Here is an 18,395-nt window from a genome sequence, read left to right as displayed (position 1 = left end):
CAGCATGTTTCACCAACAGTTGCATGGTTTCGCCTTTGCAACATCTCATGAAGAGTTACAATCTCCGAATTCAAAATTCAAAATTCAAAATTCAAAATTCAAAATTCAAAATTCAAAATTCATGAAGAGTTATCTCATGCATTTATTAGCACTAACTCACTTCCATCATTTGTCATTTTGGAACACACTTGTATTTAACAAATTACAACAGTCCCCCACTTGTTCTAATAATGACAAATCCAATTCCAGAATATAGAAAGCAAAAAGTGTTAATACAGTTAGGTATCTTTCGATTTGAACTTAACCTTAGTAAAGACAACGCAAAGCCTAATCGGAATGTTAGGTAGCTATGCTTTGAACCATTATCCCATGTGATTAGACCGACGTTGCTATACACACACTTTTAGAGGTTCTTCGCCTACATATCTCGCCTAGCACTATTTATGGCCATGTGCTTTTCCTGTTTTCATGAATTTTTCATGAGAGAAACTCCAACTCTCACCTTAAGACGGCATCTTCTTGAAGTTCATATAGGTGAAGTTCAATTTGTATCTATTTCTTGAGATACGTATCCTCCTTGATATAGAACTTCATTAAGAGTTTCTTTGAAAACTCAACCCTCAGTTTGTAATCGTCAACATTATCGCGGAATGTTGCATAACCTTCTGAATCAACGACTTGTTGTTACCCATTCAATCTTAGGTTAAGATGTGTTAACTTCAGATTGGGTTGCTATCATTGTTGGAACCCTTATTCAAGGAGTTTTAATCCCATACCTTTCGAGGTAGTCTTTACTAAATCTCTGGCCAGTGGTTTAGTAAATGGATCAGCCAAATTATAGCTTGTTTGTATATATATTAGTGTAATGATCCCATCCTTTATCATTTTTCTCACGAGAGAGTGTCTAAGACCTATGTGTCTAGACTTTCCATTGTACACTTCACTGAACGCTCTAGCCAGGGTGGCTTGACTATCACAATGTATCAATACTTTTGAAACATTTTCTTTAGCTAACGGAACCTCCAATAAGAGGTCCCTCAACCATTCTGCTTCTTGTCCAGCAGACGCAAGAGCCACAAACTCTGATTCCATGGTTGAGAGAGTAATGCATGTTTGTTTCTTGCTTTTCCAAGAAATCGCACCTCCAGCTAATGTGAATATCCACCTAGTTGTAGATTTATAATCTCCAACACTTGATATCCAGCTTGCGTCGGTATATCCTTCTAGTACGGCAGGAAACTTACCATAATGAAGGCCAAGATTTTTGGTCTTTAACAAATATCCGAAAATCCTAGTTATGGCCTTCCAATGTTCATCATTTGGATTGCTAGTAAATATACTCATCTTACTAACTGCAAAAGCTATGTCAGGTCTGGTGCATTACATTAAGTACATTAGACATCCAATTGCACTTGCATATTCCAGTTGTGCCACGGTTCTCCCATTGTTCTTTTGAAGTTTGACACTAGGATCGAATGGAGTGTTTACTTCCTTAAAGTTTAGGTGTTTGAACTTTTCCAACATTTTCTCAATATAATGTGTTTGATTAAGTTCATAACCCCCACTATTTCATTTTACTTTGATCCCTAGTATAGTGTCAACTAGTCCAAGATCTTTCATCTTGAATGTGGAAGTCAAAAATTTATTTGTTTATGATATTCCATTCATTTCATTGCTGATAACCAACATGCCATCAACATATAGACATAGAAACATCACAACACTTCCGCGCACCTTTGTGTACAAGCATTTGTCACAAGAGTTTGGAACAAACCCATTTGAAATTATGGCGGTGTCAAATTTTTGATGCCATTATTTTGGTGCCTGTTTTAAACCGTATAGAGACTTAACAAGTTTGCATACCTTTTGTTCATTTCCAGGAAGCATGAAGCCTTCTGGTTGCTCCATGTAGATCTCCTCATCGAGATCTCCGTTTAGGAATGTTGTTTTAACATCCATTTGATGAACAATAAGGTTATTCAAGGAAGCTAGTGCAAACAGGATTCTAATTGTTGTAGTTTTTGCTACCGGTGCATATGTGTCAAAATAATCGACACCTTCCTTTTGTCTAAATCCTTTTGCTACCAGTCTAGCCTTATAGGTGTTTAATGTACCGTTACTATGATGCTTTTTTCTAAACACCCACTTGCATCCAATGGGTCTTGATCCCTTCGGAAGATCAACTAGTTCCCAAGTATGATTTGACATAATTGAATCCATTTCATCTTGGATAACATCTTTCCAAAAAGAAGCGTCCCTAGAAGCCACTGCTTCCTTATATGTTTTAGGATCATCTTCTACTTGAAGAATAATAGGAATTTTATGAACATCATTCTTGCTATTTCCTTCAACTAAATAAAGAGAAATGAGTTGGGAATCGATTTCATCTGGTCCTAGATCCTTAGTTTTTCGTGCCCTTTTGCTTCTCCTTGGTTCTGATTGTGTTTAAACAATTCGTGTCGAATCTTTGTCACGAGATTCTTCAATTGTGGGATTTTCAGGTCCCTTATCCTTTGCGATGATATTTTCAAAGAATTCCACATCTCTGGATTCAACAATTACATTGGACTCTAGATTTAGAAGTCTGTATGCTTTGCTATTTGATGCATATCCTGTGAAGGCACATCTGATTCCTCAAGGACCCAATTTTGTACTTTTGGGATCCATGTTCTTGTAATAAGCTACACACCCCCACACTCTGCTCCAACACACAAGCTCTCAACAAATCCTCCAAGGATTGGATAGTTCTTTCAGTCTGACCGTCAGTCTGAGGATGATAAGCTGAACTCAACCTCAACTTAGTCCCCAACGCTTTCTGCAAACTTTCCCAAAATCTAGAAGTAAATCTGGGATCTCTATCAGACACAATACTGGATGGAATACCATGCAGCCTCACTATCTCCTCAATATACAACTCTGCCAACTTCTCTAAAGAGTGATTAATCTTCATCGGCAAGAAATGCGCCGACTTAGTCAATCGATCCACAATCATCCAAATAGAATCATTACCTTTCACCGTCCTCGGCAGTCCCGTCACAAAATCCATGGAAATGCTATCCCACTTCCATTCAGGAATCTTCAAAGGTTGCATCATACCTGTCGGTTTCTGATGTTCAATCTTTGACTTCTGACAAGTCAAACAGGCATACACAAACTTAGCAACATCTCTTTTCATACCCGCCCACCAAAACAACTTCTTCAAATCTTGATACATTTTAGTTGCACCTGGATGGATACTCAATCCACTCCTATGGCCCTCTTCAAGAATACTCTTTTTCAATTCAGACACCTCGGGAACACAAACTCTACCTTTAAATCGCAGGATGCCATTCTCATCAATCTCAAAATTACCACCATTACCCTGGTTAACCATAGTAATATGATCAACTAGAGCGACATCAACTTGCTGACCATTCCGAATATCTTCCAGAATTCCACTAGTCAACTTCAGCATACCCAACTTTACACTATCAGCGGAAACTTCACAACCCAAACTCATATCACGGAACTGTTCAATTAACTCAAGCTCCCGAACCATCATCATAGACATATGTAGAGACTTTCTACTCAGCGCATCTGCAACTACATTAGCCTTACCGGGATGATAACTCAATTCGAAGTCAAAATCCTTCAGTAGTTCTAACCACCTTCTCTGCCTCATATTTAACTCTTTCTGATCAAACAGATACTTCAGACTCTTGTGATCACTGAACACTTCGAATCTGGAACCATACAGATAATGCCTCCACATTTTCAACACAAATACAACAGCTGCAAGCTCTAGATCATGCGTAGGATAATTCCTCTCATGAACTCTCAACTGTCTAGAAGCATAAGCTACAACTTTACCATTCTGCATCAAAACACCACCAAGACCCATCAAAGAAGCATCACAATAAACAACGAAGGACTCACCAGGATTAGGCAAGATCAACACTGGAGCACTGGTCAACCGCCTCTTCAACTCAACAAAACTCGCTTCACAAGCTGCATCCCACACATACACTTGACCCTTCTTAGTCAACTGCGTCAACGGCAATGCCAACTTAGAGAAGCCTTCAATAAATCTGCGATAATAACCAGCTAACCCCAGAAAACTGCGTATCTCAGTAGCAGACTTCGGAGTCTCCCACTGTAATACAGCATCAACTTTAGCAGGATCAACAGAGATCCCACCACTCGAAATCACATGGCCAAGGAAACTCACTTCCTTCAACCAGAACTCACATTTAGATAACTTTGCATATAATTTCTTTTCTCTTAACACCTGCAAAACAATTCTCAGATGTCCTGCATGCTCTTCTTCCGTCTTAGAATATATCAATATATCATCTATGAACACCACAACAAAATCATCAAGGTACGGATGGAATATACGATTCATATATTCCATAAACACACCTGGAGCATTAGATACACCGAACGGCATCACAGTGTATTCATAATGACCATACCTCGTACGAAAAGCAGTCTTCGCAATATCATCTGACTTCACTCGGATCTGATGATAACCCGATCGCAAATCAATCTTACTGAAAACATGAGCTCCAACCAACTGGTCCATCAAATCATCAATCCTCGGCAATGGATACCGATTCTTGATAGTCACCTTATTCAACTGCCGATAATCGACACACAACCTCATCGTACCTTCTTTCTTCTTCACTAACAATACTGGTGCACCCCAAGGAGAAACACTTGGACGCACAAACTTCTTCTCAAGCAATTCTTCAAGTTGCTTCTTCAGTTCAACTAATTCAGTTGCCGACATTCTATAAGGAGACATCGACACTGGACTCGTACCTGGTACTAAGTCAATGGCAAATTCGACTTCACGTTCTGGAGGTAAATCACTTACATCCTCCGGAAACACATCCTGAAATTCACAGACAACAGGCAAATCTACACTCACTACTTTCTTATCCGCTTGTAGAGACGCAAATAAAGCGAATACCTGAGCTTCATCTTTCACAAAATCCCCTATCTGCCTAGCAGATAGAAATCTTGCCTCATCATTCTCACCAACTTCAGAGAACCGCACCGACTTCCTATAGCAGTCGATGAACACGCCATAGAATCCTAGCCAATTCATTCCCAGAATAATATCAATTTGGTGCAAGGGTAAGCACACCAAATCAACTACGAACTCTCTCTCGAAGATCGTCAGATGACAACCTCGACAAACAACAGAAGTCTTCACAGAACCATTAGCAGGAGTATCTATCACCATACTTCCGCCTAGGGACGACATAATCACACCAATCCTGGTCGCACACTCATACGAAATGAACGAATGAGTAGCACCAGTGTCAACAATAGCAAGCAATTCAACATTATTAATCAAGCAAGTACCTTTAATCAGATTATCTTCTTTAGGAGCTTCAGCCCCACTCAGAGCAAACACCCTACCAGTAGTATGAGCTGCAGTAGCCGCCTTCTTCGGTTTCGAGCACTGCGAACTGATATGGCCTTTCTCGCCACAATTAAAACACGTCGGACCAGCATCCTTACATTCAGTAACTCTATGACCAGTCTGACCGCATCGGAAACATCTCAGCACTCTCTTGGTACAGCTATCAGCACGGTGGCCTGGCTCGCCACACTTGAAACATTTACTAGCTATGGAAGATCCTCCCCCACTTGGCTTCTTCTCATCTACCACTTTCTGCTTACCCTTACCATTCGGAGATGCATAAGGACTACCACGATCCTTATTCTTCTTCTCGCTAAGACTCTTGTAATGAGCAGTTCTAGCCTTGCTATCTTCATCAAATATCCGGCACTTATTAACCAGTGTAGGAAACCTACGAATCTCCTGGTAACCAATACCTTGTTTGATCTCGGGACGCAACCCGTTCTCAAACTTGACACACTTGGATTCCTCAGCATCAGCAGCATTATAATGAGGACAATACTGCACCAGCTCCTCAAACTTCGAAGCGTAATCAGCAACAGACATGTTACCCTGCTTCAGTTCTAGAAATTCCATCTCCTTCTTACATCGCACATCAGCAGGAAAATATTTCTCCAGAAAGGCCGTCTTGAACCTTACCCAAGTCATCTCAGCACCTGGTACTTCAATTCTCTGGCGAGTATTATCCCACCAGTTTTCAGCCTCTTCAGATAACATATGCGTACCAAACTGCACCTTCTGTGCTTCAGTACACGTCATCACCCGGAAAATCTTCTCAATTTCCTTCAGCCAAATCTGAGCACCATCTGGATCGTAGCGCCCTTTGAATGTAGGAGGGTTATTCTTCAGAAACCTTCCCAAATTCTTAAACTCATCGACCGGCGGATTCTGCTGCGCCTGCATAGCCTGCGCCATAGCAGCCAAAGCCTCAGCAATCGCACGGTCATTTTCTCCAGCCATACTCTGCACAACACAACCACCACCGTTAAATATCGACAGTGTCATTTACACTAATCGACCAACAGGGAAAACATCACATTATGACTCGACTGGACTGACCATGCTCTGATACCACTAATGTAACACCCTTCTACCCAAACGACATATTTAAAGAATTTATCAGAGTACAACATGTAGAAGAGTTTACATTTCATTCAACTTAACACTCATCACTTTACAACATAAAAATATTTCATTTATTTTAATAAAACTTCGCAGCGGACAACAACACAATTAACGATTTATAAAAATGTTTCAACAAAACATATCAATAATTTAGTCTTCATACACAACTTAAATAATAATATAATCTCTATTGAATCCCATAACCCCGGTGTCACATGACCAGAGCATTGACTCGACTCTGTAGAATAACTCTACACTTATTCTTCACCTCAACAAAAGCTACTCCTCATTATCTGCACATTGCTCATCATAGATGAACATAAACACATGCAGAAGGGGTGAGAATTACATTATTAAACAATAATATAACGACCGAATATAATATGAATAATTTGCACATATGTCAACACGGATCATCACAATCATCATTATAATCAACAAACTCATGAATATCAACAAAACAACACATCAATTGCAATGCACACACCCATGCATGACTCAACACGACTCGGTATACCCATTTTGTGACCACTACAGGATCACTACTCCCAGATTCACCACCATAGAATCCGAGTTCCCCATAAGGAACCAAGCCTCTCAACAAGCCCGGAGTCAACAACATCATTGGAACTCAGTCCGTTCATCACTAGGCATCGGCCTTTCATGAATGCATGCACATCAAACATGCATCATAATCAACATAGCAACAACAACATCATATAGTCATGTTATCATCATCATTAATAGCATGACATACAACTCAACAAAACAACAACAACATTACAACGATATCACATCTGGGAGTTTAAAACGCGAAAGCTGTCCGTCAAACTGATATGGCGAACGCCGTTAGGCTAATGGTGAACGCCATTAGCGTTAAACGCTCTTATTCTGGAAAAACTGTCTGTCAAACTGATATGGCGAACGCCGTTAGGCTAATGGTGAACGCCATTAGCGTTAAACGCTCTTATTCTGGAAAAACTGTCTGTCAAACTGATATGGCGAACGCCGTTAGGCTAATGGTGAACGCCATTAGCGTTAAACGCTCTTATTCTGGAAAAAGGCCCAAATGGCGAGCGCCAAAGGCATAATGGCGAACGTCATTTGGCTGTTATGTGCATAAACAAGATTTTAAGCGCAGAAACAGTGGACGCGCGGCTTCTAAGCCTACAACCCAATATCAACATTTAACAATCATACATACACCACATACTTCGATTACAATGTATATAACGCCACCATACTCACAGATCGGACAATTTCCCTCAAAAACCACAACTTTCCCAATCTCCCTAAATTCCCCAAATTTATCAACAACCCAATCCTATATCATGTAATTGCTCGCATTTTATCGTTTAATAAGGTTCAGACCCCTGACCTCTTTGGATTGAAGGAAGCTCTGAGCAATCTTTGGTCTTTTCCTCTTCCTTCTCTTTCTCTTCAGCGCTTCTCCCTTTTCTGACTCTGAGGCAAAATACGTGAAAATGAAAACCTTCAGTTATCTCCTTTGGCCTCTTTTACCCAATTCCACTTTTACCCTTCCACTCTTCATATTCCAATTATATTATTTATTTAATTATTATTAAAATAAATAATATCTATAATAATAATAATAATAATAATAATCCAATAATTCAACTTTATTTAATTAAATTAATAAAATACTATTAACTCAATTAAATAATTCTCTTATTTTAATCGGGGTGTTACAGATGCCATATTCTTCATAATATGCATCAAATTCTGCTGAGAAATATTCTCCGCCTCTATCGCTCCTAAGTACTTTTATAGTTGTACTTAATTGATTTTCTACTTCTGCTTTATATGTCTTAAAGGCATTAAAATCATCATCTTTATGCTTTAAGAGATATACATGTGTGAACCTAGAGCAATCATCGATAAACGTTATAAAATAACGGTTTCCCCCACGGGTCATCATACCATTAAATTCACACAAATCAGAGTGCAAGAGATCTAGCACGTTTGTTTTTCTTTCAACACTTTTGAAAGGTTTCTTTATCATTTTTGATTTAACACATATTTCACATTTTCCGAAATCATGAATGTTGCATGATATCAAACCGGATTTAATTAGTCTATTCATAGTACTAATACCAATATGTGCCAATCTAGAGTGCCATAAAGAAGACGATTTAAGCATATTAGCAGAATTAGAAATTTCATTAATAATATTGTCGGTAGTACAAAGTTTGATCATTCCTTCAGCGAATATCCTTTTCCTACAAATATACCATTACGGGTCAATATTAATTTGCCCGATTCATATACAGATTTAATACTCGGTTTTCCCAATAAGTCCCCACTAACAAGGTTTCTATTCATATCAGGAACATGAAGCACATTAACAAGAGTGACTTTCTTTCCGGAAGTGAAGTTGAGTTCGACGGATCCTGTTCCAACGACTTTAGATCGCACTTCATTTCCCATTTGCACTTCTTGTCCATCATTGACTTCGGTATAGGTTTTGAATGTTGTTTTATCATAAGATACATGCACAGTTGCACATGTGTCATACAACCACCCTTGCACTTTGCCTTTGATTGCCATAATTTCGCTTACCGTAGCGATTATGTCGTCATCGGTATGAACAACATTGACCTCATTTTTGGACTTATTGTGCCTGCAATCTCGAGCATAATGTTCGGGTTTGCCACATACATAACAACCATTTTTAGTACCTTTTGGTCCGCCAGAACTTTTGAACTTGTTGTGTTCTTTCCTTGGGCCGAGATGGTTTTTCATGTCATCATATTTTTTCTTTCCTTTAGCGGCAACAACATTTTCTTTAGCAAATCCAGCAGACTCAGTTTTTTCTCGATCCTTCATTTCCTCCTAGATACGAAGGTGTTTCTGAAGTTTCTCCAAAGAAAAGTCCTCAGAACTATGTAGCAATTTCTTTCTGTATCCTTTCCACGAAGGTGGAAATTTTGCTATTATTGCACCGACTTGGAATGCTTCAGGAATGTCAATTTTCACGGCTTTTATTTTATTCACGAGAACCTGTAACTCGTGTACTTGTGCAAGAATCGGATTGGAATCCAACATCTTAAAATCAAAGTATTTAGATATTAAAAACTTTTTCGTACCTTCTTCTTCGGCCTTGAATTTGAATTCGAGTGCGTTCCAGATTTCCTTTGCGGATGCAGTATTGGTGTAGAGATCATAGAGACGATCAGATAATGTGTTCAAGATGTGTCCACGACATAGCAGTTCATCTTCTTTTCGTTTCTTTCTCTCCTTTTTTACTTCAATAGTGTCATTCTCAGTTGGTTCTGGAATTGCCTCCAGATCAGGATCCAAGACATATTGAATTTTCAGGGCGGTCAGGAGAAATGTCATTTTGTCTTGCCAACGGGTATAGTTTGTTCCATCGAAACGATCTAACTTAACAAGGTCCTGGTTCATCAGTTTGATGCTTGAAACAGAAGCGTCAGTGGCCATGATTTGAGATACTATAAGACTGTTAGAAATTTCTGAAAGATTAAAGGGATCCAGGCTTGACTCGTGAACGCAACACTTTCCTTATAGTATTTCAAGCACTCTCGATTGTCTTAGAGTTCTGATGCAGGAATACCCAGGATAATTCAGCCTTATCGAGTTTGCGCAAGACCGGCGAAAACCCGAATGCAGCAAAGAGCGTCTGGAATTATTTAGAGGATTTTCGGATTTTGTGTGTTGTATTCTGAATCCGGATTTATGCTTTTATAGGCCATGTTGATATTGTTTCACAAGGTAGTGACCCTTGGTGAAGCAATGTCCTTTTCCAATAATCATAATGGTTGGCCTGCAGCATGTTTCACCAACAGTTGCATGGTTTCGCCTTTGCAACATCTCATGAAGAGTTACAATCTCCGAATTCAAAATTCAAAATTCAAAATTCATGAAGAGTTATCTCATGCATTTATTAGCATTAACTCACTTCCACCATTTGTCATTTTGGAACACACTTGTATTTAATAAATTACAACATATGTGTTATTCATCATGTTATTATTATATTTGAGTTTCTCTCCATGATTTATTTTGAAACACAAGTATTTTTTAGTCGACAAATTCTATTGATTTGGAACTTGATGCTTAAAATCAGTAAAGGAGATTCAACGTGAATATCAATTTTGGTTAATTATACCGATTTGTTATATATCAATTTGAGGCTTGATGATTGAAAAAAAAATTATATCAACGTGAATAAACACACTTGATTCTTGAAACTTTATTTTGGTTATTTATATCAATTTTTTTATTTATTATATTTACATAGATTAAACACAATCAAATGTGTTTATATTTTTTTTTAACATTATTCGAGTATAACATGTTTGTTATACCGGTATGTACATGATATAAATACAATTATTAAGCAATCAAGTAAAAATACAATTTTTACATTATATTTGCAAGTAATGTTTACGTGAATTTTAAAGACCTTCCAAGTTAATTTATTAAATTAAAAATTGTCTACTAACTTTGGTTGGATTAGTTGAAACAACAAGTTGCAAAAGTAACCTCTGTTATTTAAATTTGTTTCAATTAGAATTACAAAATATGTAGTCTGTAATTTATTCATCCGAACTGTTATGGTCGGCCAAAAGGAAGACACAGTTTGGCCAAAAATTTGCATACTTGTGATGGTAAATATGTAGTAATTATCAAGTTTATCCATGTGTCTAATGATTGATGTTAAAGGCATCCATTGTCTGATAGAACTTATTATTAATGTTTGATTATTACGTGAGAGTACCGCTTACAGTTAATTCTTGCAATCAAAGATTGAGAATTGATGGTGTTTTTGGGTATCTTGTCTAGGTCTTACTAAATTTTCATATAAAGAATATTATGCGTGTCTATATTGTTATTTAGCATGCCTACTAATGTTTTTGTATGTTTGTTGTTCTTTTCAATGGATCAAGTTATCGCTGCTACCGCTCTAAATTATGTTGCTCATATTAACTCTATCCTTATGCTGAGTGGGATGAACTTTAAGTCTTGGGAAGAATCTATGGGGATCGTTCTAGGATGCATGGATTTAGACTTATCTTTGAGGGAAGAGCGTCCCACCGCCACTGCTAAGAATCCAAATGAAACCAAAATAGCAAAATGGGACCGGTCTAATCGAATGTGTCTCATGATGATCAAAAGATGCATACCTGAAATGATTAAGGGCTCGATTGTTGAGAGTGAAAGCGCCAAGAAGTTCCTTGAAACTTTGGAATAATTATTTGCTAAAAATGATAAGGCTGAGACAAGTAGTACCTTGTCCAAACTCATTTCAATGGTCTATAAAGGCAAAGAGAACATAAGGGAGTACATCATGGAGATGTCCAATCTCACACCAAAACTCAAGGCATTGAAGTTAGAACTTCCTGAGGATTTGATTGTGCATTTGGTTTTGGTCTCTCTCCCAACAAACTTTGGGAAATTCAAAGTGAGTTATAATACTCAGATGGACAAATGGTCTCTCAATGAGCTCATATATCATTGTGTGCAGGAGGAAGAGAGTCTAAAGAGAGATAAGACTGAAAGTGCTCACTTGGCTGCCAGTTCTCAGAATAAAAAAAAGAAACTTGCGAGAAATTTTTTACAAAATAAGAAGGCAAAGGAACAACCTAATGAGACCACTTGCTTATTTTGTAAAAAGGTTGGACACATGAAGAAGGAGTGTTCCAAGTATGCTGCATGGCGTGAAAGAAGGGCAATTTTCTCACTTTTGTTTGTTCTAAAATGAATTTACTTTCTATGCTTAAGGATACTTGTGTTGATGGAAGCCCTAGAGGTTAATACGTTTGGTACTTGTATCAAATTATTTATTAATAATAAAAGGCTTTTTCTTTATTATGGTTGTTTAATAAAGCCCCTAGAATAGCTAGTCCATTTAATTTATCAAGTGTGACTTAATCATGAGATCCCATTAAACATAAGGACATTATTCTTAAAGTATATGTAGTCGAGATTTGTTTTGAATTGGGATAACATTAAAGCATTAAGACTATTATGAATATAGACTGATGATCACATCTCATGGATCATGGATAAGGAGTTATCAAGTCTTAAACATAGGTATGAATATTAGGAGTAATATTTATACTGGATTGACCCGCTATGAGAATACTATATAGAATGTTATACAAAGTGTCATAAGTTATTTTCATGGTGATAGTGGTGTATACCACCCTTCGACCTGGAACCATTATGGACCCTAGATATAGAGTTGAGTGATTTATTATTGATCAAACAATGTCCGTAACTGGATGACCATAAAGACAGTTGATGAGTACTTCACGAAGCATGCTAAGGGACATGAGTGACCTAGATGAAATTTTCCTATCTTGCATAACAGGATAAATGTCTAAGGGTCCAATGTTAAACTGAACAAGGATGACACAGTCTATGCCTTGTGTTCAATATAGACATAAGGGCAAAAGGGTAATTGCACACACAAGTATTATCACAAAAAGGGATTTGTGAGATCACATGAAATTTTCGTGTCTTGGGTAGCAGTGATGTGTTGCTAGATACCATTCATTGTTTATTATGTTAAATATGTGATTTAATATAATTGTCAATATCGCGAAAACCTACAGGGTCATACACAAAAGGACAGATTGATGAGAGACAAAGTAAATAAGGAACATTGTAAGGTACAATACACTTAAGTGAATTATAGAACATCGTAAGGTACGGTGCACTTAAGTAGAATACGAAATATGGTAAGATATGGGTCACATACACTTAAGTGGGCTTTTTAGCTTGCAGCCCACACAAGCAGTTCTATAAATAGAACCCTTGTGCAAAAGCATTTCACTTGATTAAATTTTGTCTCTTTCTCTCTCTCTCTCTCTCTCTCTCTCTCTCTCTCTCACACACACACACACACACACACACACACACACACACACACACACACACACACACACACAAAAAGCCTTCATTTGTAGCAACTAGCACTGAGACTGAGTAGAGGCGTTGTCACCATTCAACACTCGTGATCACTCCTTAGATCTGCATCAAAGGTTTTAATTGCCATAAGAGGTAACGATTTCTATCACTGATCATGCCCATTCTTAAGGATCGCTAAAGGAAAAAGAAAAAAATTGCACTGCATTTTGGATCGCAATTTTCCTTCAACTTGGTGGGTAGATTATGGTGCTACTACTCACATTAGTATGTCCATGCAGGGTTGCAGTGGAGTCGTCCGCCAAATGATGCTGAAAGATTCATCTATGTGGGCGACGGTAATAAAGTTGCAGTAAAGGATATAGGGACTTTTAGATTATTTTTAAAGACCGATTTTCATTTGAATTTGATTGAGACTTTTGTTGCACTATCTATTAGACGGAATTTAGTTTCTATTTCTATTTTGGACAAATCAAGTTATACTTGTTCTTTTGCAAATAATAAATTTAGTTTGTCATATGACTCAAATGTTGTTGGTTACAATTATTTGAATGATAATCTTTATATGCTTGATATTAAATGTCCTTATAACAAAATAATTCAAATAGAGTCACATGGTACAAAACAAAAATTAAATGAGAATTCCGCCACTTTATGGCATAAGCGATTAGGACATATATTTAAACAAAGAATTCAGAGACTTGTGTCGGACGGTATTCTTAGATCCCTTGATTTTTCGGACTTTCAAGTATGCATTTAATGTATCAAGGGTAAGCAAACAAACAAGAGGAATTTCCATGCTGAAAGAGCTAAGGATGTCTTAGAACTAATTCATACTGATATATGTGGTCATTTCCCTACAGGTTCTTGGAATGGACAATAATATTTTATTACGTTCATAGATGATTACTCGAGGTATGGATACTTGTATTTAATTCATGATAAATCTTAATCTTTGGACGTGTTCAAGTCATTCAAAGCTGAAGTTGAACTTCAACTTGGAAAGAAAATAAAAGCTGTCAAATCCGACCGTGGTGGTGAATACTATGGTCGATATGATGGATCAGGGGAACAATGTCCATGGTCCTTTGCACTTTTCCTCAATGAGTGTGCAATTGTTCCACAATACACAATGCTGGGAAAACCCAATATGAATGGAGTTACAGACTCTTAAGGACATGGTAAGGAGTATGATTAGTCATTCTTCACTTCCAGAGTCATTTTAGGGAGAAGCTTTAAAGATCGCAGTTTATATCCTTAATAGAGTACCTAGTAAAGTAGTAGCTAAAACCCCTCATGATCTCTGGACTAGGAAAAAGTCTAGCATTAGACGCCTACATATTTGGGGATGTCCAACTGAAGAGAGGTCTTATAGGCCTCATGAAGGTAAGTTGGATGAAAAGACAATTAGTTGTATTTTTATTGGATATACTAAACGCTCTTACGGGTAGAAGTTTTAAAATCCCATCACTAGAACAATTTTTGAAATGGGAAATGCAAGATTCCTTAAGGATGTAGAGTTTGGAGGGAAAGGAAGAATAATGAGTGTTGTCTTTGATGAAAAAATTATTTGTCACAATGATCAAGTCTTTGTACCTATATTTGTTCCTGAAATAAACAATGATGTTATCCGTAGCATCCCTCAAGAACAAGGCAATACTGAGTTTCTTCCCCAAGCACCACTTATAGTTCAAACTCAACAACCTCAAGAGCCACAATTAAAAAGATCCACTAGAGAGAGAGTGTGTGTGCAATTTCAGATGATTATGTTGTATTTCTTCAGAAACGTGAGGATGGCACTAGTTTGACTGAGGAAGATCCTTTCAACTTTAGTCAAGCTATACGGAGTCCAAACTCTCTTAAGTGGGTTGATGCTATGAAGGATGATATGAATTTGATGGCTGAGAATGATGTTTGGGATCTTGTTAAATTACTTGAAGGAAATAAACCCATTGGTTGAAAATGGATATTTAAAACCAAAAGGGATTCAAAGGGTAACATTGAGAGATATAAAGTTTGTCTTATTGCAAAAGGCTTTACTCAAAAGGAAGGAATTAATTATAAAGAGAATTTTTCTCCAGCTTCTTAGAAAAACTCTCTTAGGATCATGAAGGCATTACTAGCTCATTTTTATTTAGAGTACATCAGATGGATGTAAAGACCGTGTTCCTAAATGGAAACATTGAAGAGACAATATATATGGTGACACCAAAAAACTTTGTATCAGAAGACCCAAAGTCTATGGTTTGCAAACTCAATAAATCCATCAGTGGCCTTAAACAGGCTTCCTGTCAATGGTATTACAAATTTCATCAAGTAATATCTTCATTTGGTTTTGAGGCTAATCCAGTTGATAATTGTGTGTACAAAAAGTTCAGTGGGAGTAAATTTATTTTCTTGGTACTATATGTAAATGATATCCTTTTGGAAAGTAACAATATAGGCTCATTGCACGAAACTAAGAGATTTATCACAAATAAATTTGAGATGAAAGATCTTAGGGATGTCGCCTTTGTCTTAGGAATTCAAATACTTAGAGACCGTTCTCGATGTATCTTAGGATTGTCACAAAGGAGTTATATTGATACAGATCTGAATAGATTCTCCATGAAAGATAGTAAACCCAGAGACATACCTGTTGCTAAAGGAGACAAGTTTTGTCTCAAACAGTGCCCCACTATGGATCTTGAAAAGGAAGAGATGCATAAGGTTCCATATGCTTCAGATGTGGGAAGTCTTATGTATGCTCAACTTTGCACCTGTCCTGACTTAACATTCATTGTAGGAGTAAAGTGTGTAATGCGCTACCTGAATAGAACAAAAGACTTCGTGCTCACTTATCAGAACTCAGATAACTTGGATATCATTGGGTATTCTGACTCAGATTTTGCAGGATGCCCGGATAGCAGACGTTCCATATCTGGTTACATCTTTCTCTTGGTTGGAGGATTTGTCTCCTGGAAGACTTCCAAACAGACTTTAGTGGCTCCCTCCACCATGGAAGCATGATTTGTGGCATCAAATCATGCAATCTGGTTGCGGAACTTTGTCACAAGCCTACACATTGTTAAGAGCATTGAAAGATCCTTGAAGGTTTATTGTGACAATAGTGGAGTTGTGCTCTACTCCAACAATAATATGAGTTCTACAAAATCAAAATTTATTAATATCAAGTATCTTATTATGAATGAAAGAGTTTAGGAGAAGCAAATTTTGATAGAACATATAGGGAAAGACTTAATGCTAGCTAACCCACTAACCAAAGGTTTGACACCTAAGGTTTTTCATGGGCATGTTGGTCACATAGGTCTTGGTTTTGAGATTGCCTTTGATTAGTGGGAGTTTTTTCCTTATTTTTTTATGTACTGTATTTTGGTTTTGTTTTGGTACAAACTTTATGCTATGTTTAATTTTCTGCAGAAATAAAAACTTATGAGGTACTATTGTTATGACAATGTCAAGTTTTTTGTTATGTGCAAATATTGTAATTTTGAATTGCACCTAAGAAACTTAAGTTTGATCTCACCAAAGACTCCAGTAGGACCAGTTGGAAATATACATGATTTAGAGATCACATTGCATGAAATTTCCATGCCACTCATCCATATCGATATATGTCTTCAAGTACGTTGATATGGTGGTCGTCGGGGTTCTATCACGTTATACATTAGTAACGACAATCGTGATTGTCTCATTATTGATGTATGAGATGGACCAGATTGTAAAGTTAAAATCTAAGGATAAATAACATTCGAATGCGCGTCTAAGGAACTGTGATACAATTATTAAAATATATCGTCCAATTGGGAGATTGTTGGAATATTTATATATATATATATATATATATATATATATATATATATATATATATATATATATATATATATATATATATATATATATATATATATATATATATATATATATATATATATATATTATTTTAATATCCCAATGATTATTATATGAGCATATATATATATATATATATATATATATATATATATATATATATATATTAATTTTATTAGCTATTTTATCAATTAAGTGTCTTAAATAATTAACTGATCAAATATAGTTAAAAGGCTAATTAGATTTCATTTAGAAATTATTTATTTAATTAAATAATTGGGTATATGCTCAAATATGAGTGAATTTCAGGATGACTCATTTGGGAATAATGAGAATCCTAATTGGTCATCACACTATATATATGTCATGGTCCCCAATATATCGTACACAAGCAAATTATCTTTTCTCCTCATCTGAAAAGAATTTGAGGCATAAGGAGTTTTGGTTGAGGAAGAATCACAAAAGTCATTAACTTCTGGATTTTAGGATTACCGTCTAAGAGAATTGTCTTAATGGATCCAAGTATTGTATAATCAATTTATCGATCCTTTAATTTTATACATGTTTGATTTCTGCCCCTAAATTACATATTGTAATTTATTAAGCATGTATGTTTTGATTAATCGTTATTAACCTTATTCCAACTGATATAAGTTATATATTCTAAGAAGCGTGACTTAGTAGAAAAATCACTACCAATTGTAAGATAAAATTTATAATTTACAAAATTATCTAAATTTACAATTATTTCAGTTAAATGTCTAACCAGTTTTTCCATAAAACATTAGTATGTATTTTAAGCTTACTTATTATCTATTAAAAATATAAACATTTTAGAGTGTTTAACATGTCACTAGGACTGTTTGGATTGATGGAAAGGGATGGAATGGAATGGAATGGAGTTATATTCCATTGTTTGGTTTTATAAAAAATGAATGAAATGGAATCGAGCGTGATGGAACCAATTCCATCTAATACCACTTTTTAAATCCATTTTCCATTCCCCAAATTGGAGTGTATCCAATGGAATGGAATCAATTAATAACACAATTACAATTTTGTCCTCAAAAATTTTAATTTTATTAACTGT

At 36.4% G+C, this 18,395-nt stretch overlaps 2 protein-coding genes across 2 annotated transcripts; both read right to left on the bottom strand.

The window, feature by feature from the left end:
- Positions 1–1,669: 1,669 nt before the first annotated feature.
- LOC127131268 (uncharacterized) lies at positions 1,670–6,534 on the bottom strand. Its single transcript, XM_051060196.1, has 3 exons — positions 4,180–6,534; positions 1,864–2,435; positions 1,670–1,675 (listed from the first exon to the last, which is right to left on the bottom strand). The coding sequence occupies exons 1-3, from the start codon at positions 6,416–6,418 to the stop codon at positions 1,670–1,672; spliced, it is 2,817 nt and encodes a 938-aa protein (XP_050916153.1). The 5' UTR covers positions 6,419–6,534.
- A 2,857-nt stretch (positions 6,535–9,391) lies between these two features.
- LOC127131267 (uncharacterized) lies at positions 9,392–10,000 on the bottom strand. Its single transcript, XM_051060194.1, has one exon. The coding sequence runs from the start codon at positions 9,998–10,000 to the stop codon at positions 9,392–9,394; it is 609 nt and encodes a 202-aa protein (XP_050916151.1).
- Positions 10,001–18,395: the final 8,395 nt, after the last annotated feature.

This window comes from Lathyrus oleraceus, chromosome 3 (genome assembly GCF_024323335.1).
Source record: "Lathyrus oleraceus cultivar Zhongwan6 chromosome 3, CAAS_Psat_ZW6_1.0, whole genome shotgun sequence".
NCBI classification, from domain to species: Eukaryota; Viridiplantae; Streptophyta; class Magnoliopsida; order Fabales; family Fabaceae; genus Lathyrus; species Lathyrus oleraceus.
This window is presented reverse-complemented; position numbering and strand designations above follow the sequence as displayed.